Below are 25,035 nucleotides of genomic sequence, written 5' to 3' on the forward strand. Positions count from 1 at the left end.
TACTCTTGGTGGTTACAGAAGTAACAGAAGTTGATTTGCTGCAAACTAGCCCATCATTTTACACACGTTTTTTTTTTTTTTTTTTTTGGTAAAGGTTTCGTAAATAAGCATTCCATAAAACTTCAACAAGAGATGTATGTATTCCTTTCAGTGTGTTTACCTAATCTATAGGCCGCTTTATTTCAGCACTTAACAAATTTATAAACTGCTTTAAGTGGGTCCATCCCATAAAAGAAGTAGATTAACCCATCATTTTACAAATGTGTACGTTTTTTTTTTTTTTGTAATCGTCAGTAAATAAGCATTTAAATTCCACACATATATAATGGGTCTTAATGTGGAAGGATAAATGATCCCTGAAAAGTTGGATGTTGGGCTGAGTGAAACTGAATATTTTGTTAAATGTATTGTGTCAGCAAACAGGCATTACAAAGATTGCATTATTAAAGTCACAGACCCTAGTTTCAACGCATGATAATCTACAAACTTGTAAGACATCTCGATAAAGTTGCAATAGAGTGAAAGAAGAATTTGTGATGTTGAAATGGGGATATACCCTTAAAAAATAGATTATGGCTTTTCTCCATAACCGTTATTTCTCAGATGTACACACATTTTTTTAAAATATAAAAAAATGGATTTTGTGTTATTAGAAACACCAGGATGACCAGAAATACTCAGATGTACGGAAATGGATAATCTAGACAATAAAATGTAAGTAATATTTGATTTCAGTTATTCAAAATGACTCTAATAGTGAACAATATGCAGTAGTGTTTAAAAACTAGGGTCTGTCACTTTTAAGAGGAAGAACACATTACACTTTAAAAAAGGCAAAACAGAGAAGATTTTATGACTTAGTTAAGTTAGATCAAATGATAGAGTTTTTAATTTAGTTTTTAATTTGGTCTTACATTAATTTCTTAGTCATATGGTTTTCAGTCTGGCCATACATTCATTTCTTAGTCATAGGTACACACAATACAGACCTTTTTAAATGTCTTTTTAAAAAAAGATAAGATTTTATGACTTGGTTAAGTTAGATCAAATGATACGGTTTTAAATTTGGTCATATATTAATTTCTTTGTGTGGTTTTCAGTTTGGCCATACATTAAATTCTTAGACATAGCTAATAGCCAATACAGATCTTTTTAAATGTCTCCTTGTTTATGAAAAAACCTTAATCTTTCTTTCTAAAATATTACATGGTAAATGCAAATAATAATTAAATTCAGTCATAACTCTAAAAATGCAAGAAATAATTATTTAACAGGTCACTAGAACTGGTTCTTGTTCCAGCCTCGGTACAATGTTCTTAGTGCTAAACACGGACTAATTATAAATGTTGCTTTTACTGTGGATTAGGCACATTTTCCATTAACGTGATTTTGCATTTTATTGACAGTGCTATACACAGTACGTTTTCCATATAAGCCATACTGCATGTGGGCATTTAGAGTGTTAAAAACAAAGTTGATAAATGAGCCATTTTTCTACGCGCAGGTTTTTCAGTGATGTCATAATGCAAAATATTTATTAGCGACTTAAAAGTAGGCCTACACTTTGACAATGTTACCTTTTTTTAAAATAGAAATCCACTTACAAAAACACAGATATTGAAAATGCATTCAATATTAAATGTACACTCTGACAATATTTAAATTTTGTATATAGCAATCTGCTTGCATAAATGCAGATATTGAAAATGCATTCAATATTAAAAGTACACTTTGACAATGTTAAATTTTGTATATAGCAATCTGCTTGTGAAAACAAAAAATATTGAAAATGCATTCAATGTTAAAAGTACACTTTGACAATGTTAAATTTTGTATAGAAATCAGCTTGCGAAAACACGAATATTGAAAACGCATTCAATATTAAAAGTATATTTTGACAATGTTAAATTTTGCATAGAAATCAGCTTGCGAAAACACGGATCTTGAAAACGCATTCAATATTAAAAGTATATTTTGACAAAGTTAAATTTTGTATAGAAATCAGCTTGCGAAAACACGAATATTGAAAACGCATTCAATATTAAAAGTATATTTTGACAAAGTTAAATTTTGTATAGAAATCCGCTTGCGAAAATGCAGATATTGAAAAGCACATGTGGAAATGTGAATGATAATCACAAACAGAATCACGTTAATGGAATGTGAGCCTTACAGAATGTTCTACCACACGACAGCTTAATTATCATCATCCAAGGGTTACAATAAATATTTACAGTTAATCATCAATTAAAAGACCTTTCAACGGCAGCTGAAATCGTTTTGATACATATGAGAATTTGTATAAAGTTTTAAAAAAGGAAGAAAGAAGACATATTACAAATCACTCTCTCTGGGCCTATATACTTGCTTGCTACAGTTAACGTAATGAAGAAGGAATAGTTGAAAAAAATCCATTCCATTAGTAATTGCTTATGTGATACATTTTTTATAATCACATTTCTCATAAGAAACAAATTAAGTAAATAAACTCTACAATTATGAATAGCATAACCATAATGTACCATTCGAAAAAGACTAAAAATATTATCACATCAGTCATACTGCAAGCAAAGTACTTTGTTCTGTTAAAAGTGCCAAGAAATACATGAAGAGTTCAGGTGCAAAACGCGATATAAACCATTTTCTTTCTAGTTTTTAATTAAAGCCATTATTGTATGTCAGTAAGGGCTAATCGTAGGCACGCTGTTTTGCTGCAAAACGTGATTGATCCGTATGAAATTGTATTGGGTAAATCCCGTTTTTTTTATTATTATCAAAACGCGATATATGCCAATTTAAGAAATCACTTTTACTGAAAATTACAAATGGATATATTGCGTTTTGCACCTAAACTCTTCACATGTAGTTCTGATAACTATAACATGTTTATAGTAATCTCAGTCATGTCAGGATTGCTTGGAAATATTCAACAATGCCATTAAAATAATGAAATAAGAAGGTTTCAAATAACGCTAAAACCTTCTCGTGTGATATCTGTATTAAATGTCTATGGAGAGGCATTTATACAAGCCTACTGCCTGTCTGCCGATCCACTTCATTTATCTGAATAAATATTGTTTAAAAAAAAAAAATAATAATAATAATCTAGGCCAACTCTTTTAAAGTGAAGACTCACATGATGGCATATATACTGAAAATGATGCTGAAATTGTTTTTTTCTGTTACATCAATAAGTCTTTTATTTTTAATAAAAAATGCATGGGACAAAAAATTGTCAGTTCAAGGAAGAAATAACGTTGAGAAACATTGGAAAACACTGCGCCAAACAAATACAGCTTGAAAAACAGATCATGCACATTCTTCTCCTTCTCCTCCATGAAGCACAAATCAGGTGGTAAAGCAGCCATTGTTTTTCGAGCCCTGTGCTTGAGACGACTGGTGCCCGGAGACTGTGACTATATTATCAGCCGAGGCTGAGCGATTCCAACTACTATGACCTTGACCCTAGTATTTCAAGAGAAGATGTCGAACCCCGTGACGATTGAGCAAGACCAGAGGAAGAGGAATGGTGTCCAACCAATGAGGAAGTTGTAAACAGTTTGTACCAGCCAATCACAATGTTGCTTAAATCTAAATCAGCCAGTAGAATTTGGGCTACACCCATAAACACTTTTTTGTCCATTCGTCCATAATCACCCCACACAGTAACCTAAAATGAAAAAGAACAAAAACATGCAAATATTTAAACTTATACAATGTATTTATTTATAGATAACCTGCTATGGGCTTGGGGTATCCCAATTAAAACAACTTAAAGGGCTATAAATAGTTACAATGTACTTAAAAAATAACCTGCTATGGGATTGGGGTATCTCAATTAAAACAACTCTAAGGGCTATAAATAGTTCTAATGGTTTTTTTGCCCATTCGGCTATTTCTCATTCCAGCCAGTGCTCCACGACTGGTATATCAAAGGCTGTGTTATGTGCTATCCTGTCTGTGGGTATGGTGCATATAAAAGATCCCTTTCTATTAATGAAAAAATGTAGCGGGTTTCCTCTCTAAGACTATATGTTAAAATGACCAAGTGTCTGACATCCAACCTGTAATATTCTGCCATGATAAGACTAGTAAGAACCTTTACATTTCACTTGACAAAATAAATATTTTTTGTCATAATGAAAATTTAAGACTGTGCCTTTAACCTTCTGACTACTGCAGGCGAGATATCTCGCCCGACGTCACGTCAGTCGATATATTGTACACTGTATACAGTGCATTCCCCAATTCATATTTCCCGCCGTTTTGCACATGACACTCACCGGAAACGGAAATATAATTAAAGAAAAAAGATTTTTTTTCAAAATGGTGGTTTTTGTTTTGATTTTTTCAATTGAAAATACCTTGAAATTTTGAGTTCAAAAAGTGGTTTTCGGCAAGTATTTTCGCTTGACAACAATGGCGGCATGTCGCGGTAATTTTCAGGGATCGATAGCTGATTGTAACAGCTAATTTGATAATAAATTTGATCGTTTTACCAACAACGAAAATTACCAAATATTGCAATATGAATCGTAGTTCGGGTTTTAAAAAAAATTCTGGTCAGAAAACCACTGTTATCGGGAATAATGGACATAAATACTGGACAGCTGGCCACAAATGCCCGTAAGTAAACGCAACTTTTTCGATTTTTTGCCTAATTTTAATCACCATTAGCCGATCTAAAATAATAAAAATTACAAAAAAAGACACGAAAATAATACTTACCGATTCATATATGAACTTTATTTCATGTATTTATGAAACATTTAAGTGAATATATGTGAGTAAAAATTATAATCTTGTACCCACTCAACGTGGTTTTTGTTAAAAATTAATCCAGTAGTCTAAAGGTTAAGATGGATTAAGGGAGACAACTGTACCTGCAGTATTCTGCCATAGTAGGAATCTACATTTCACAGGATTTTTTATTTTTTTTCATAATTAAACTTTGAGTCACTGCTCCTTTAAAACTGATCAAGGGAGGCAACTGTACCTGCAGTATTCTGCCGTGGTAAGACTCGTTGAAGACGAGTTGCTGCTGGTAGAGCGGGTCGAGCGTTCTTCTCGCCGTCGTCGTCTTCTGTTTCTCCACACACGTCTTGTTCTCTATCAGGTAAACCTTCACATACGGTGCTGAAATACACAAGTTATTATAATTCTAATACTGGCACTGAAATACACAAGTTATAATTTTTCTAATATCAGGTAAACTTTCACATACAGTGCTGTAAATACACAAGTTATTGTAATTTTAATATTGGCACTGAAATACACAAGTTATCATTGTTCTAATATTGGGTAAACCTTCACATACGGTGCTGTAATACACAAGTTATTGTAATTCTAATATTGGCACTGAAATACACAAGTTATCATGGTTCCAATATCGGTTAAACCTTCACATACAGTGCTAAAATACACAAGTTATTGTAATTCTAATATTGGCACTGAAATACACAAGTTATCATTGTTTTAACCTTCTGAGTACTGCAGGCGAGATATCTCGCCCGACGTCACGTCAGTCGACATACTGTATATAGTGCATTCCCCAATTCATATTTCCCGCCGTTTTGCACACGACACTCACCGGAAACGGAAATATAATAAAAGAAAAAAGTTTTTTTTTCAAAATGGTGGCTTTTGTTTTGATTTTTTCAATTGAAAATACCTTGAAATTGTGAGTTCAAAAAGTGGTTTTCGGCAAGTATTTTCGCTTGACAACAATGGTGGCACGTCGCAGTAATTTTCAGGGATCGATAGCTGATTGTAACAGCTAATTTGATAATAAATTTGATCGTTTTACCAACAACGAAAATCACCAAATATTGCAATATAAATTGTAGTTTGGGTTTAAAAAAAAATTCTGGTCAGAAAACCACTGTTATCGGGAATAATGGACATAAATACTGCACAGCTGGCCACAAATGCCCATAAGTAAACGCAACTTTTTAGATTTTTTGCCTAATTTTAATCACCATTAGCTGATCTAAAAATAATAAAAATTACAAAAACTCACAAAAATAATACTTACAGATTCATATATGAACTTTATTTCATGTATTTATCAAACATTTAAGTGAATATATGCGAATAAAAATTATAAACTTGTACCCACTCAATGTGTTTTTTGTCAAAAATTAATCCAGTAGTTTAAAGGTTAATATCAGGTAAACCTTCACCTACAGTGCTGAAACACACAAGTTATTGTAATTCTAATATTGGCACTAGAATACACAAGTTATCATTGTTCTAATATCAATTAAACCTTCACATACAGTGCTGAAATACACAAGTTATTGTAATTATAGGCCATTCCATGGTAATCATTTAAGCCTTCACTACTAATCATTTTTAAATGGAAATGTAGTTTTACCATTCATAAATGCTAATACAGTGAAACCTGTTAAAACCAGACCCTCTGTAAATCAGAACTCGATACCATTTTGTATCATGTTTATATTCCTCGTGAAATAATTTTCATTGTCACTTGCTAAAGCTTGTGACAATTGAAAATTATTTCACTCGGGACATAAACATGATATGAAATGGAAGCTCATTTTTAATATTCTTTATCCTGCAACCACCGGTTCTACTAGCAGGATATGACTTTTGACGTCACTCATGTGATGTTACACGCATAGCTACATTACAAAATAGCTCATTTGACTTCTAAGTCATCGTACAATGTGAATGAAATAACAGAAATAATAGCTTTTCCCCTTAATTTTTATGATCTGCAGGATAAAGATAATAACTAATTAATGACGTCAGACATCTGCTTTATCTTGTTTAGGCCGAATGATAAATTTTCCATTCTTACCTTCACCTGGACCCCTGGTGGCAAGAGAATAAGAGACCCAAGGAGACCTGGAGAAGATCGGTGGAGTGGGAGATGAAAGCTCTTGGGTGGAGTTTGGGCCAGGTGCCGAAGCTTGCAATGGACAGACAACATTGGCATTCTTTGGTGTCGGCCTTATGTGTGACCGCAAATGAAGAGGATTAAGTAAGTAAGTAAGTTACCTTCACAGGATAAAGCAGATATCTGACGTCATTAGCAAGTTATTGTCTATATAAATCTGACATTAGACGATATTAAATGATAAAAGACAAACATTTGGCGAGTGCCCCGACCTCCTGAACACACCACTGTTCTTAAGTACTAACCTGGAAGAACTCTAGCTCCAGGTTTAGACAACAACCCTCTTGCTCGAATAACCTCAACCTCGAGGTGACCCTTCCTGTCATAGAGGCCGAGTTGGATTTCCCCGAGACACGCGGACCCAAGGACCTGGCGACCTACGAGTTGGGACGGACCGAGTCCCTCAACAAAGTCCCCAAACTGTCCCTCTGGACCGAGCCGCACACCCGTGGGAAGCCATTGTCTGAAAAGAAAGGAATGGAAGGTTTGTTTAGTAAGATCTCAACACATTTTAAAGGGACAGTCCTAAGTTTGTTGCAATTTTTAAGATGTTATCGACTAGCAGACTTTTTAACAATTGTAATTATATAACAAATATATTTTTTGCATAAAACATTAGTGGCCGTATATTAAACATGTTTCTGATCGTTCTAATATTTGTACTAGGTTAAATTTCATTTTATTTCCTAAAATATATTTTGTTCGTATGTACGAAATTATTTGAGACAAAATCCAGTTTGGGCTTCTTACAAATATTAAGATGACCAGAAACACATTGAATATACAGACACTGATATTCTAAACAAGATAATATATGTAATAAGTAAGTGTAATCGTAGAAATATTTTATTAGTCGGAAACATCTTACAATGCAGCAAACTCAGAAATGTCCCTTTAAACTATGGTGATTTGGTGTCTTAACAAATGATTACTTAAACACTTGGACAGTTTCTCACCTCAAAACATTTTAAACTATGGTTATTCGGTGTCTGACAAATGATTACTAGCCTAGAGAGTGAGTAAAGGAAAGGTAGGTTTGTTTAGTAAGACCTCAGCACATTTTAAACTTCGGCTATTTGGTGAATAACAAATAATTACTTAAACACTTGGGCTGTTTCTGATATCTCTTAAATTCAAGGGCCATAATTTTGTCATGAAAATCAAAACAGTACATGATAAAGCTATACACATTATTTTGAGGCATTGTGAAAACAAATGTCCAGAAAACTATATGTTGGACAGATGGATGGACAGACAGACAGACAGACAGACAAGGCACTAATAAGATTTCAGCACATTTTAAACTATGTCTATTTTGTGTCTAACAGATATTCACTAGCCTAGAGAGTGAGTAAAGGAAAGAAAGGTTTAATATGATCTCAGCACATTTTAAACTACGGCCATTTGGTGTCTGACAAATGATTACTTAAAAACTTGGGCTGTTTCTCATCTCAAAACATTTTAAACTATGGTTATTTTGGTGTCTCACAAATGATTACTTAAACACTTGGACAATTTCTCATCTCAAAACATTTTAAACTACGGCTATTTCGTGTCTAACAAATGATTACTTAAACACTTGGACAGTTTCTCACCTCAAAACATTTTAAACTATGGTTGTTTGGTGTCTGACAAATGATTATTAGCCTAGAGAGTGAGTAAATGAAAGGAAGGTTTGTTTAATAAGACTTCAGCACATTTTAAACTATGGTTATTTGGTGACTAACAAATGATTACTAGCCTAGAGAGTGAGTAAAGGAAAGGAAGGTTTGTTTAATAAGACTTCAGCACATTTTAAACTGTGGTTATTTGGTGACTAACAAATGATTACTAGCCTAGAGAGTGAGTAAAGGAAAGGAAGGTTTGTTTAATAAGACTTCAGCACATTTTAAACTGTGGTTATTTGGTGACTAACAAATGATTACTAGCCTAGAGAGTGAGTAAAGGAAAGGAAGGTTTGTTTAATAAGACTTCAGCACATTTTAAACTGTGGTTATTTGGTGACTAACAAATGATTACTAGCCTAGAGAGTGAGTAAAGGAAAGGAAGGTTTGTTTAATAAGACTTCAGCACATTTTAAACTATGGTTATTTGGCGACTAACAAATGATTAGTAGCCTAGAGAGTGAGTAAAGGAAAGGAAGGTTTGTTTAATAAGACTTCAGCACATTTTAAACTATGGTTATTTGGTGACTAACAAATGATTACTAGCCTAGAGAGTGAGTAAAGGAAAGGAAGGTTTGTTTAATAAGACTTCAGCACATTTTAAACTGTGGTTATTTGGTGACTAACAAATGATTATTAGCCTAGAGAGTGAGTAAAGGAATGGAAGGTTTGTTTAATAAGACTTCAGCACATTTTAAACTATGGTTATTTGGTGACTAACAAATGATTACTAGCCTAGAGAGTGAGTAAAGGAAAGGAAGGTTTGTTTAATAAGACTTCAGCACATTTTAAACTGTGGTTATTTGGTGACTAACAAATGATTATTAGCCTAGAGAGTGAGTAAATGAAAGGAAGGTTTGTTTAATAAGACTTCAGCACATTTTAAACTGTGGTTATTTGGTGACTAACAAATGATTATTAGCCTAGAGAGTGAGTAAAGGAAAGGAAGGTTTGTTTAATAAGACTTCAGCACATTTTAAACTATGGTTATTTGGTGACTAACAAATGATTACTAGCCTAGAGAGTGAGTAAAGGAAAGGAAGGTTTGTTTAATAAGACTTCAGCACATTTTAAACTGTGGTTATTCGGTGTCTGACAAATGATTACTAGCCTAGAGAGTGAGTAAAGGAAAGGAAGGTTTGTTTAATAAGACTTCAGCACATTTTAAACTACGGTTATTCGGTGTCTGACAAATGATTACTAGCCTAGAGAGTGAGTAAAGGAAAGGAAGGTTTGTTTAATAAGACTTCAGCACATTTTAAACTGTGGTTATTTGGTGTCTGACAAATGATTACTAGCCTAGAGAGTGAGTAAAGGAAAGGAAGGTTTGTTTAATAAGACTTCAGCACATTTTAAACTGTGGTTATTTGGTGTCTGACAAATGATTACTAGCCTAGAGAGTGAGTAAAGGAAAGGAAGGTTTGTTTAATAAGACTTCAGCACATTTTAAACTGTGGTTATTTGGTGTCTGACAAATGATTGCTAGCCTAAAGAGTGAGTAAAGGAAAGGAAGGTTTGTTTAATAAGACTTCAGCACATTTTAAACTGTGGTTATTTGGTGTCTGACAAATGATTACTAGCCTAGAGAGTGAGTAAAGGAAAGGAAGGTTTGTTTAATAAGACTTCAGCCCATTTTAAACTACAGCTATTTGGTATCTAACAAATATTCAACCTATTGTTCTATTTCCTTAAAATATTTTTATTTTTATTTCAGGGGCATTTGTAGGAATGTTTTAGAGAGGACGTGTAACTTTATCCAAATATGTTACAGGTTTGTAGATTTTACAAAACTTAGGGTTGAAACTAGGGTCTGCTCCTTTAAGTATCACAACTAAACTTAGGGTCTGTTTTTACATATTGAAACTAGGGTCTGTGACTTTAAATGTAACTTCTAAACTTAGGATCTGTTTTTATGGGTTGAAACTAGGGTCTGTGCCTTTAAGAGTAAGAACTAAACTTAGGGTCTGTTTTTACAGGTTGAAACTAGGGTCTGTGACTTTAAATGTAACTTCTAAACTTAGGGTCCGTTTTTACAGGTTGAAACTAGGGTCTGTGCCTTGAAAAGTAACAACTAAAGTTAGGGTCCATTTTTACAGGTTGAAACTAGGGTCTGTTTACTTACACACTGGAGGAGTCACTACTAATACTGCCCACGCTGCCGTCAGTCGAGTCCTTGCTGGCCTGTTTGGACATTCCACCCCGGAGATCTACCGGCCCAACTTCCTCACTCCGCTGGAAAGCATTCTTCTTCTTCTCTGCAATTAAAGTCATTTAACAATTTATAGCATATTAAACGAGCTTCCATGTCGTATCATGTTTATGTCCCGAGTGAAATAATTGTCAGTTTGTCACGAGCTTTAGCAAGTGATAATGAAAATTATTTCACAAGGGACATAAACATCATACGAAATGGTAGTGATGTTAATATCCTATTTATTACTCGTAACCGATCTTAATTTATATCACTCGACTCGTTTGGTTTATGTTGTAGTGCGCCAATCAATGAAGTCATCATGTAATGACGAAGTGTTACGTCCCATTTGGCATTCTAGTGGGATGTATCACTTTGATATGTACCAAGATATTTTTAACCATATGGGTAATAATGTCTATTATTTGTTTTTACATTCATAAGGGTATGAAAAAAAATTCATTTATAAACTGTGTGAATCGGCAAAGACTATATGTAACAATTACCAAATGTTTGACATCCAATAACCAATGATTAATAAATCAATGTGCTCTAGTGGTGTTGTTAAACAAAACACCCCAAAACTCCATTAGTGCATGCCAAATGGTCTTGCCCTCCTATTTGTCAAATTCGAGACGTGTTTTACCTGCTAATTGTGTTAGACTGTCACTTTTGCTTTGTTGCCTTGCCTTCTGGCCATAATCCCCCTCCAACCCCTACCCCACAAATCTCCATTAGAGCAAGCCAAATGGCCCTGCTCTTCTATTTGCCAAATTCGAGACATGTTTTACCGGCTAATTGTGTTGCACTTCTACTTCTCCGGTTAACAGAGTTGTTAATTTTGCCTTTTGGTCATAATTTCCCCCTCTCCCAAATCTCCATTAGTGCAAGCCAAACGGCCTTGCCTTCCTATTTGACAAATTTAAGACCAGTATTACCTGCTAACTGTGTGGCACTGCTACTTCTCCGATTCAGACCAACAAACGAGGCCACTTTGTGACTGAGACTGGGCTGGTGTTTGCGGCCCTCCTGTTTGCCAAATCAGACACGTGTATTAATTTACCTGCTAACTGTGTGGCACTGCTACTTCTCCGGTTGAGACCGATGAACGAGGCCACTTTGTGATTGAGACTAGGCCGGCGTTTGCGGCCCTCCTGTTTGCCAAATCAGACACGTGTATTAATTTACCTGCTAACTGTGTGGCACTGCTACTTCTCCGGTTGAGACCGACAAACGAGGCCATTTTGTGACTGAGACTCGGCCGGCGTTTACGTCCCTCAGTTAGGCTTGACGACACGGCAGAGTCGGACATGCTGCCATCATTCTTGTCGTAGCTGGGCGTGTCATTGTTGGTGCTGCGGACCACCGGCCGCGACCGAGGGATCGTTGTCTTACTCTCCATCTTCTGGGTGAACTCGCTGAGAAAAAACACAAGTTTTTCACTTCATTTGTCTTTGTTTACAAATATCAATTTATTAAATTTGTCATCTTGGCTGTATGTCTTTTTATTTGAAAAATGTAGGGAGAGGCTTTAATACAGACTCATGCCTGTTGGCTGATCCCTAAACCTCAGGGGCGTAGGCTGGGGGGGGGGGGTTCGGGGGGTTCGGATGAACTCCCTGCTGAAACAAATGGTTTGCTTTCAGAACTAAAACATACAGGTTTATACATATGGAGTTTCTGATGGTGCAAAAACTAAATAGAAAAATGGTCCACTTGATTCATATTCGAACCCCCCCAGGTTAAGATCACACTACGCCCCTGAACCGCATATTTAATGGGTAATAAATATTGTTTAAACCAAGTTACGTAAATCAGAAAATATTTGCCATCTTAAATTTTAGCGCAATTCAAATACAGTCGAATCCACTTAATTGCATATCGGTTTATAGCATAAATCAGTTATATGCATATTATTCTGTTGCACAGAACCTTTTGGCATTAAACCAATACAAATATTGCATAATCCAATATTTTTATAAATAGAGGATACACCCCGAGTGTCTTGTGATATCATAATTTATCAGCACGGGTTGATAAAACTATGAAATCCAAGGCTTGCTAAGTGCTGATAAATTATGATATCACAAGAACCAAGGGGGTATTCTTTTTATCATCCATTATAATTTTTTTCCTCTGCGACAGTTGTAAACAATGTCAGTAATGTGGGTTGAATGTCACTATATTTGGCAGCGGAAGACTCATTAACTAGCAGAACAACAGTGGCGTGACGTCACTAATGATAGGTTTAACACTGAATCATACATAGTGACGTAACAAAAGAAGCGATATCTCCTTGGAGAATATCGCAAATTATAGTGCCAGCGATATCTCCTACAAAAGCCTTTAATGGATGATAAATATATATATTGGTTATTTGAATAAAAAAGACAGAATAGCACATACCATGGTACTTGATATACAGTTAGTGGCCCAATGGGCCTACCAATGGGGATCGATCCTAGAGAGACTGCGCATCAAGCGAGCATTTTACCACTGGGCTATGTCCCTCCCGCCCTGGTAAAAATAAAATAATTACCTCAGTCTGCGATGAGGTCGCTCTGACTGCGTTGACCTCACACTAATCGTGCTGACCTTTGACACCTCCGACATGTCACTCGTTTCAGAAACATCACTGGCCACGTCATCAGACACATCTGGACTGAATTCTAAACCAAAATCAAACAAATATTTAAAAAAAAAAGTCACAATAAATATTTACAAGACAATTGCTGAATTAAATTTCTTGCTCACCATAAATGTTTTAAGTGCAACTAAAAAACCAAGTTTCATTGATATCAAAGGACTTGTAGTTTGTGAGAAAATTATTTAAACTAGAAACTTTAATGCAAACATTGCTGTCATTGCTACCACAGCCATCAGGAAGGTTATACCATCGTCTTGCTGTTTTATTTCGTAAAGGACGAGACAAAAATACATTTGTATATACTTTTCCTTCATCTAGAGCATGGTTACATTTTTCTGGTTCTGTGTGTTTTTGTATATTTTCCTTTGGTGAATATGCTTAAATATTAAAAGCTCGACATCTCTTCCTAATAAATTTTGATTGATAAAGATTACCCCATCTCTGTAAAATATGTTTACATTCACTACAGAGGTTGAAACTGGCTGAAATTCTGTCCAACAAGCTACAAATTCTGTTGGACTGAATAAAAAATCTGTCGGACCAAACATGATCAAAGTTTATACGCAAAATAGAGCATGGTTACGTTTGTATGTTTTTATATGTTTTCCTTTGGTGAATTTTTAGTGATAAAGATTACCCCTTCTCTGTAAAAGATTTTTGCATTCAACAAACTACAAATTCTGTCAGACTGAATCAAAATCTGCCAGGCCAAACAAATGATCATAATAACTGCCAGTCCTACGAGATAGCAAACAATTTTTAATCTCCCGGTCCCTGATGTTGACCAGAAAAAACACAGTTGGAACAGCAGTATTTTGATCACTGCACTATGTCAGCAAAACTTTGAGATTCAATATAAACCTTTTCTCCTACTTCTGTTTCCTCTTTCAGGGTCTCTGCCCCTGTCATAGCCACGGTCCATCCTGTCTCGACCATGTTCCCGTCGGTTACGATCCATTGACACGCCCCGCTCTCTTGACTTGCCACGTTCTTTTGACCTAAAGAAAATATCAAATGTGAAATGTTTAAATTGTAATCTCACAGAAGTTAATTAAAAAATATTGTGTGCCTTAATGAATGACTTAGAAGCTATGATTTAGACAAATTAATGTTTCATATAGAAAATAGGACCTCCATGAGTCCAAAATATGGGACTCAAATACTTCAGGGTTAAACTTGACCCGAACTTGAGTACTTGACACTTACACTAGATGATAATAAGACTAAGGAATAAAGTAAAATAGTATTATGTATCTTAATTTCAGCGCTGAACATGGATGCCAAATCATGCCATTGTATTGCATTGCAGACATTCTCATAGCCCTGTAATTAATGTAACTGGCTGCAAGCATATGGCAAAATGAAGTATAAAATATAATTAAATGAAAATTATCTTCCTTGCACAGTGTTTGAACCTTAATTGGATATAGGTACGTTAATATTTATCCTATTCTATTCCTTGCATGGGTACTCGAGTCCTGTGAACGGACTAGAGTCTTGTTAGACACGACCCGTGCCCGAGTACTCGAGTACTCGTGGAGACCCTAATAGAAAACAAGTAAAGTGAACCCCATCTAAACTAGACATCCATAGGACCAAGTATTTTGTCCAGATCCCGAAGTGTCCGGTTTTATCTGGGGATAGTTCATTGATTCAATTCAATTTCAAAACAGTTTATTGCTCAATACCAAACAATCTGGTGTCATGCAGCAAACAGAGATAAAAAAAAAATATATATATATTAATAATAATAATAATATTTTTTTTCGTTTTTTTAGTAATAATAATTTTTTTTTTTTTTTTTTGAGTAGTTACCTATCTAAGTACTTGTCATGTCTAGAATAATATGCCTCGCTGTCGGACTGTGGATAGTTTGACCCGTGTCTGCTAGGACTTCCACCCATCTTCATCTTCATCTTCATCAGGCGAGCTCGTTCTTCTAGATCTTGAGTTACTAGAACATCAACACGAAACTCACAATTATCAGGCAAACCTTTAACACAAACTCTTTACTCAAACCTGACCCACTAAGGAACATCAACACGAAACTCACAATTATCAGGCAAACCTTTAACACAAACTCTTTACTCTAACCTGACCCACTAAGGAACATCAACACGGAACTCACAATTATCAGGCAAACCTTTAACACAAACTCTTTACTCTAACCTGACCCACTAAGAAAAACTAAATAATAAAAAGAGAAAACTACCTACTCACTGAGTAACTGAATAATAAAAAGAGAAAACTGCCTACTCACTGAGTAACTGAATAATAAAAAGAGAAAACTGCCTACTCACTGAGTAACTGAATAATACAAAAAGAAAACTGCCTACTCACTAAGTAATTGAGCAAAAGAGAAAACTGCCTACTCACTAAGTAATTGAGTAAAAGAGAAAACTGCCTACTCACTGAGTAACTGAATAATAAAAAGAGAAAACTGCTTACTCACAGAGTAAAACAATTTTGGTCTCAGAGATCGAGAATCGGTCCCAGACTGAGAAAAAAGGGGTTTTCCCCACCCCTGCTACTCAGTAACACAATACAAAAATAATATTAGGGAAAACACTGACTTGTTAAAGTGTGCACACCTCGGTCTCTGCTGGCCATATTATACGTACTATATTACATGAACAGTTAAATGATTTTGTGGTTTCTGAATGATAAAATATTTGCTAAAATTATGTAAACTGCAAAGATTAGGCAGTGACTTGTTAGTTAAAATCACATACCCTAGTTTCAAGTAAGTGTGATTATAATCAACAAACATCTTAAACAAGGGGAAATGGCCTCTAAAATAGACTAGCGCTCATCTCATTAACCATTACTTTTCAAAGGTATGTACATTTTTAGAATCATAGTAAACTGCACTTCATGATTTTAGAATCATAGTAAATTGCATTTCATGATTTTAGAATCATAGTAAACTGCACTTCATGATTTTAGAATCATAGTAAACTGCATTTCATGATTTTAGAATCATAGTAAATTGCATTTCATGATTTTAGAATCATAGTAAACTGCATTTCATGATTTTAGAATCATAGTAAATTGCATTTCATGATTTTAGAATCATAGTAAACTGCATTTCATGATTTTAGAATCATAGTAAACTGCATTTCATGATTTTAGAATCATAGTAAATTGCCTTTCATGATTTTAGAATCATAGTAAACTGCATTTCATGATTTTAGAATCATAATAACTTGCATTTCGTCATATTACAAACACCAAAATGACCAGAAACACTTTGGATCTAAAGAAATGGTTAATCTAAACAATAAAATGTCAGTAATGTCTACCGGTAATTTCAATTACCAAAAATGGCTCTAATAGTGAAAAATATGTTACTTTAAAGTGTGCACACCTTGGTCCCTGCAGACCATATTATATGTACTATATTATATATAAGTCATATTGTTTAAAAACTAGGGTCTGCCAGAGAACATTTTGTTTTTTAAAATCTTGATTAGCAATATTTCTAGTGAACTGAAAATTGATTAGAAAAAACTGTTTAATGTTTTAAAATTGTGTATCAATCTCTGAAACTTGCGGAGCAAATGGCGATGCGATACCGAACAAAATGTTACGTGTCTGTCTCTTTAACGAGTGCACACACCTTGATCTCTGCTGGCCATATTATATGTACTATATTATATATATGTCATAGTGTTTAAAAATTAGGGTCTGTTTCTTTAACGAGTGCACACCTCGATCTCTCCTGGCCATATTATATGTACTATATTATATATATGTCATAGTGTTTAAAAACTAGGGTCTGTCTCTTTAACGAGTGCACACCTCGATCTCTGCTTGCTATATTATATGTACTATATTATATATATGTCATAGTGTTTAAAAACTAGGGTCTGTTTCTTTAACGAGTGCACATCTCGATCTTTGCTGGCCATATTATATGTACTATATTATATATATGTCATAGTGTTTAAAAACTAGGGTCTGTCTCTTTAACGAGTGCACACCTCGATCTTTGCTGGCCATATTATATGTACTATATTATATATATGTCATAGTGTTTAAAAATTAGGGTCTGTCTCTTTAAAGAGTGCACACCTCGATCTCTGCTTGCTATATTATATGTACTATATTATATATATGTCATAGTGTTTAAAAACTAGGGTCTGTTTCTTTAACGAGTGCACATCTCGATCTTTGCTGGCAATATTATATGTACTATATTATATATATGTCATAGTGTTTAAAAACTAGGGTCTGTCTCTTTAACGAGTGCACACCTCGATCTCTGCTGGCCATCTGAGCCTCAAGAGGTATTGCTGGTAGCTGTCTCTTCTTCGGGGAAGGTGTGGACTGGGGGGTTCCGCCGGCAGATCTGGCGTGCACGCTCCGAACACCCCCTACAGCTTGTGTCCTACAAATGAAAATAAACAAAACAGTCATAAGGGGGCGGGGATAGAGGAAATATTTTTGGGGGAAAGGACTAAGGGTAAAAATAAACAAAACAGTTGTCAGTGGTGGATAGAGGAAATATTTTTTGGGGAAAGGACTAAGGGTAAAAATAAACAAAACAGTCGTCAGTGGTGGATAGAGGAAATATTTGTAGGGCAGGATTAAGTGGAAAATTAAGGGCACTTGAATATATTTAGAGGGGGTCAGGTCCTCTGATCTTCCACCTTGAATCTGCCATGGAAAGATTTCCGCTGGTTATCACTCATTATATTGATACATGTATAAAGAGGGAACCTCACCCTAACCCTAACCCTAAAGGTCAATTCATACTTTGATTGCCGACCTCATGCGAATCAAAAATTTAAGGTTTTATTAGGTAAACTAAAAAGCATTGAACGAACGCACACTAAAATTTAACATGAACTGTGTTAAAATCATACTGAATTGACTGAAAAATGAGAATTAGGTTTGAACAGAAGCAGAACTAGGCGAGCGAACTACTCACCGACAAGAGTCAGCAGTGAAGTATAAATCTAGCCTAACAATAGATGGATAATGCAGTCTGACATTTCACCTGATGTCACTGATCCTCAGAAATTCATTCTCAACCGGAGGGAATAATTCTTGAAAAGAATTATAGTCCGTCCCAAAATGAACACCTTTTTTCATACTATGAAATTAACTACAAGCTATTTATTTCTGACCCGACTGATTTATAAATTGCACTATACATGGTAAATTTAACCATACATGATAAACGTATACACAAAATGTCAGCTCAATGTATTGTGGCTATTTGAAAAAAACCGTCTTGCAAACTATATGTGAGACAGACAGACTGATAGACAGAAGGATGGAGACGAAACCTATAGTACCACTCATTTGGAACGATATGGGCATAGTGTATGAGACAGGGGGGCAGGTGGAGGGGGGCCGACTCCTTAGTGCTGGAGCAAAACCTCAAATTCTGGCAATATTTATACAGATATTTCGGCAAAATGAGTTAACCCCAAGACCTTTTTACTGTGTATTTCCATCATTCTACTCCCAAACATTTGTTGTATTCCATGTAAAAATGGCAGCCCAAAAGCCTATAGGTAAGGGATTAAAAATAGCAATCATTAAGGCTTGATTTAAGTGCCTGAATCTTAATTGGACAGTTTAAGGTTTGTTTTTGTTTAACGATACAACTAGAGCACATTGATTAATTAATAACTGGCTACTGGATGTGAAACATTCAGTAATTGCAACATATAATCTTAGAGAGGAAACCTGCTACATTTTTCCTAATGCAGAAAGGGATCTTTTATATGCACTTTCCCACAGAGAGGATAGCACATATCACTGCCTTTGACCAACTGTGGTGCACTGGTTGCAACGAGAGAAAACCTCCTCAGTTGAATGGATCCACCAAGGTGGTTTGATCCTGTGATGCAAGCACCTCAAGTGAGCACTCAATAATTGGACAGAGGCACATTAATGTGGTATCTTATTCTTGATTTTTAAACTATACTACAGAGTTATCTACCTTAGATCTGGCGGTGATAGTGATCGTGAACCTTCAGGGACTCTGTGATGGCTGGGTGATCTTGATCGCGATCTTCCACCGACCTCCCTTGATGGAGACCTTGACCTTTTCTGTACATGCTCTGGTAATTCCAGCTGTTCACCGGGTATGTGTCGCCTGCGAGAGCCGAGTTCATCGCGACCTACAACTGACAATTTGTAGCCATTAAATAGTTGTTCTAAATTTACTCACACATCATGGTCAATATAGTATTGAAGAAAAAGAAGTTTATAACATTTCAACAGAAGCAAAAAGAATTTCACAGAATCACAATCTGTAGCCATCAAATAGTTAATCTAAATTTACTGAAAAAAAAAGGTTTATAAAGTTTCAACAGAAGGAAAACAAAATTCACATATGGACAACTGACAATTTATAACCATCAAATAGTTGTTTTAAATTTACTCAAACATGGTCAGTCTAATACTGAAAGAAAAAAGTTCATAGCATCTCAACAGAAGGATAAAGAAATTCACAGATGGATCAACAACAGTTGCCGACAAGTTGTAGCCATCAAATAGTTCTTCTATATTTACTCAAACATGGTCAATCTAGTAATGAAGAAAAAGGTTTATGACATTTAATTCAACAGAAGAAAAAAGAAATTCACATATGAACCTACAACTAACCATTTGTTGCCATCAAATTCACTGTATAAGCAGTGTTAGAATCATAAAATTTAGGATTTTTAAATAAAGAGCAAATTCAGGGGCCTAGCTTCCAATCAATTCTACAAAGACTTAAGCTGCTGTACCGTATTTTCCGGCCTATTATACGCACTGGTGTATAAACCGCACCCCTTGTTTTTAGACAAAGTTCCGACCTTCGTCCGTACATAAACCGCACCTTTAAATAAACCGCGGTTGAAATAAAGCCATAAACTTAATTACAGTTATTTATTGTTTGTATTTATTAATGATAAAGAGATCCATTCTCCCTTAAATTCAAACAATAAATAATTGTCGATTGTGTATGTGGCTTTCAGTTTCATTTCACCTAATCGTAAGTTTCGTAAACAAAACACACTGTTGACAAAGCCCGCTATTTTTATGAAAATATTAACAAGAACTTGGTAATGCATTGTTGGTAATCTTGCATTAGTTGCAAAGAAATTTTTTTACTTGATAACATTTTATTTGTTCCAGTATGATTACAAAGCGTGCACCCCAAAATGTTCACAAGTAAAAATTACTTGTACTCACTCGATTACACGTTTCTCTGTAACCTAATTAGCATGCCGTGTGCAAAAATTACATATTCAAATGAGGTCGGGTCAAGCTGGATATATAGACCATTGGCAGTGAACCGAAGCTAAGCACAGTCCTGTCGATAGTTTACAGTTTCAACATTGTTTTATAACTTTTAAACGATGGCCTTTTTAAAATAATATTTGCCCAGAATTGTATATTTATAATATATATATATAATTACATGTAATATAATGAAATACAAAAAAGTTATGCTCTGTATAAATTTGTGGGCTAATTAGATTGGGAATGTCGACATGTAATACAAACATTACAGGTAGGCCTACTCTGATTATGTCATTTTAATTCACAAGCTTTGTACTGGACTTAAATTCTGATATATTAATTAAAAATTACAAACAGGTAACAAACAGAGGCATTAAAGATATCAAGATACTGTTTTGATGTCATTGTTAAGGTCCGGCTTTTGCAATTGGCCGTAAATAGCCATGACATTGTAACTGTGTCACGTGACATTGTTTAGGCTGCCAGTACTAGCTTTTTATCTGGAGTACTGAATATGCAAGTTGGGTGCGTTTGCTACAAACTATAACAACATTACTATGAGGCAAGTGACTTCATTTTAAAACACCAGACACACATATCTGATGCACAACTAACAATAAATGTTACAGAAATCAAATTAAGAAACTTCGCGATCGAGTCTATTTTTGACACCGTAAGTATAAGAATACACACGTGTTGTATTGTTTCTAGCCTGACTAGACTATTAATAAAGAGCCATTCCATCGTAATACTTAAGTCCCAGTCATTTGATATACTATATTATTATTATGAGAATGAAAAAAAAAAAGAGTGCTGTTTATACGCACGGCGGTTACCGTAAAATTCATAAATAAACCGCACTGTTTTATAAACCGCACCTTGCAATTCACAGTAAAAAAGTAGCGGCTTATATGCCGGAAAATACGGTAATAAATTTTAAAGTAGTTTATACCTATCAGTTCTATATATACTTATGTTACTATGATAATTAGTTATTAAACTTAAACCTCAACAAGAATATAGCCACACTAGCCATTTCTACATGTACTTAATAAGCTGCTATAATAAACTAGCTACAATGAGTTCTACACTGAACTAACACAAAACTGTGGTTCTATCCATCTACTAACACATGTGACACAGAATACTGAGTTCTACACTGAACTAAAACACAACTGTGGTTCTATCCATCTACTAACACATGTGACACAGAATACTACCACAACACTTCAAAACATATCTAATAGCAACACACCACTATACAGCTATATTGACAGCTATAATATAGTTTATTTTGTTTAACACCACCACTAGAGCATACTGATTTATTAATCATCGGCTATTGGATGTCAAACATTTGGTAATTCTGGCCAAGTCTGAGAGAGGAAAAGCGCTACATTTTTTCCATTAGTAGCAAGGGATCTTTTATATGCACCATCCCACAGACAGGATAGCACATACCATGGCCTTTGATATACCAGTCATGGTGCACTGGCTGAAATGACAAATAGCCCAATGAGCCCACCGACGGGGATCAATCCTAAATTGACTGTGCATCATGGCGAGCAATTTACCACTGGGCTAATCCCACCTAAAATGTTTTATTTAATGACACATTCAACATATTTTAACAATTATATGATGTTGGACGTATTGTTAAGGACCACACAAATAATAAAAGAGGAAACCTGCTGCTGCTGCTGCCACAATGGGCTACTTTTTCTGATCAGGAGCACTCCACAGACAGGATAGTACAGGGGTAGAATTTAAGAAATATTTTCACTAGTTTGGAGAACTAGTAGCCTAGAAAATTTACTAGTCCCTAAGAAAAATCACTAGATCTCGTACTATTGTGAATTCTGAGAAGATGAAATTTATGTTGGTTCAAGCATACTGATAAGGGACACACATTACCTATGTAGTGTATCATGGTATCATGGCAAAATAACCTGACAGTTAACATCTTAAATTTGGGTTATATCTACTCTGATTCATTCATTTCAACATATTTTTCGTGCTTATATCCAATTAAGGTTCAAGCATGCTGTCCTGGGCACACACCTCAGCTATCTGGGCTGTCTGTCCTAAACAGTGAATTAGTTGTTAGTGGTTAGTGGGTTAGTGAGAGAGAGAAGAGGGTGTAGTGGTCTTACACCTACCCATTGAGCCACTAAAACTTTCTCTGGGTGGGAGCCAGTACTGGGCTGTGAACCCAGTACCTACCAGCCTCATGTCCAATGGCTTAATCACGACACCACCAAGGCTCATATCTAATCAGAATTACTGACTCAGGAGATTAGCATAATTTAAATTGTACTCGTCCCCAACGATTTCTACTCATCTGGGGTGAGGGATTGAGCATTAGTTTCTATTCCTGTAGTGTATACAATGACCTTTGTTATATCAGTTGTGGAGCATTGGCTGGAACAAGAATAGGCAAGCGCTCTACCAGTGGGCTATGTCCCACCCCCAACGCAAAGAAGATGCTGTCCATGTTTGATATTCATTCCCAACTTGTGACTAAGTGCATTTGATGGTAATACTAGTGAAAGAAATGTTACTTGGTGTCACACAGACAAACTAATACCGAGCTGTGACATAAATGCATATGACAACAGGACCCCTATTTTCAAAACTATCTTAGCAGTACAATATTGTAAAACCATAGGGGAGCTAGCCATGACGTGTGTCGCTGTGACGTGATAGCCTATAATGGTTTAGTAAAACTGTCAGGGGCTAGCCATGATGAGTGTCAGTCACTGTGACGTCATAGCCTACGATGGTCTCTTTCATCAATATCGTGGTGCTAAGATAGCTTCACAAATGTAGGGCCAGGACTATATTGTCTAGACTATTACAGCACTCTGACTACTTTCACAGACAGCCGCTAGCTACCTGTGGCGCTTCGCCTACGTAAGGAACTGTCGCGATCCCTGCGGCTATGGTGCCGCTCACTGTCTGAGAACTCTTCAATGTCGGGAGGAGTAATACACGGACTAACGCTAGCACCGTCACTTCGTCCTGCGAGAGAGAAAACAGCCCACCAACTCAACAGGGGCAGGTAACCCTTATGGCCAGATTATGGACGACAGCTGATAGTACTTTTAGCATGATCAACAACTGATAATTATCAAATTATTTCCACACACCCCCGCAACTCACCCAGCCAAACAAACATCCCTTAGGCCTTAACATGAATAGTTGATAATTCTCAAATTATCTCCACCCCCTGACCTCCCAACAACTCCCCAGCAAAACAAGCAACCTTTAGGCCAGAACATGGACAACAGCTGATAATACACATATTATTTCTCCCCTCTACCCCCAACTCCCTCCCTTAGGCCAGAACATGGATAACATCTGATAATACTCAAATTATCTCCACCATCCCCTCAACTCCCCAGCAAAACCAGCATCCTTTAGGCCAGAACATGGACAACAGCTGATAATACTCATATTATCTCTCTCTCTCTACCCCCAACTCCCTCCAGCAAAACCCCTTAGGCCAGAACATGGACAACATCTAATAATACTTAAATTATCTCCACCACCGCCCAACTCCCCCAGTAAAACAAACATCCCTTAGGCCAGAACATGGACAACTGCTAATAATACTCAAATTATTTACCCCCTAACTCACCCAGCAAAAGAAACATCATTTAGACCATAATATGAATAGCTGATATTCAAATCATCTCCCCCACCCCCAACAACTTCCCCAGCAAAACAAACATCCTTTAGGCCAAAACATGGACAACAGCTGATAATTCTCATATTATCTCTCCCCCCCCCCCCCCCCCCAACTCCCTCCGGCAAAATCCCTTAGGCCAGAACATGGACAACTGCTGATAACACTCAAATTATCTCCCCCAGCACCCCTTTCCTCCAACAAAACAAACAACACAGAACCAGGATATGTTTTAAATCCTATTGTGACTGTTATCTGAATCCCTTCAAGATTGTCTTTCTGTATTCTCCATGGACCATGGACAACACCTGTTAATACTCATAAAGACATCTTCCCCCTCCCCCAATCTCTCCTATCCACCTGTAAAAAACCAACAGTTTCAAAGACAAGCTTTATATTTTATCATGACTCTTATCTGAACCCTTAAAGATGTATTTCTATATTCTCCAGAATATGGGCAAGAAATTATAATAACCTTTTCCCTCCCCTTGAACAAAAATACAAAGATTTCATTTTTCATGTGTGTATATTAAATATCGTAACATCTTTGCTTTCAGACCATGTACCGTACCTTACATTTATTCTGTCTCTATAGCAATAAAAATGTTGTGATTTGTGATTATTATTGTTATTTGAATTCCCAGCAGATTGTCTTTTAACATTTCAGAATACATG

General features: G+C 35.7%; 1 protein-coding gene across 5 annotated transcripts in view; it reads right to left on the minus strand.

Moving 5' to 3' along the window:
- Nucleotides 1-1,855: 1,855 nt before the first annotated feature.
- LOC121377386 (regulating synaptic membrane exocytosis protein 2-like) overlaps nt 1,856-25,035 on the minus strand; it is a 120,664-nt gene continuing 97,484 nt past the window's right edge. For 4 of the 5 annotated variants that reach the window (XM_041505367.1, XM_041505368.1, XM_041505364.1 and 1 more), the window contains 10 exons: nt 19,381-19,567; nt 17,681-17,814; nt 15,240-15,378; nt 14,286-14,422; nt 13,317-13,446; nt 11,966-12,195; nt 10,709-10,841; nt 7,168-7,385; nt 4,997-5,136; nt 1,856-3,670 (listed from right to left, as the gene is read on the minus strand). In XM_041505367.1, the coding sequence (XP_041361301.1) occupies nt 3,452-3,670; nt 4,997-5,136; nt 7,168-7,385; nt 10,709-10,841; nt 11,966-12,195; nt 13,317-13,446; nt 14,286-14,422; nt 15,240-15,378; nt 17,681-17,814; nt 19,381-19,567 (1,667 nt within the window). In that variant the 3' untranslated portion in view covers nt 1,856-3,451. The remainder of the gene's footprint in view (nt 3,671-4,996; nt 5,137-7,167; nt 7,386-10,708; nt 10,842-11,965; nt 12,196-13,316; nt 13,447-14,285; nt 14,423-15,239; nt 15,379-17,680; nt 17,815-19,380; nt 19,568-25,035) is intronic. The other variant, XM_041505365.1, reaches the window with a different exon arrangement.

Source organism: Gigantopelta aegis, chromosome 7, assembly GCF_016097555.1.
Source record: "Gigantopelta aegis isolate Gae_Host chromosome 7, Gae_host_genome, whole genome shotgun sequence".
Lineage (NCBI taxonomy): Eukaryota > Metazoa > Mollusca > Gastropoda > Neomphalida > Peltospiridae > Gigantopelta > Gigantopelta aegis.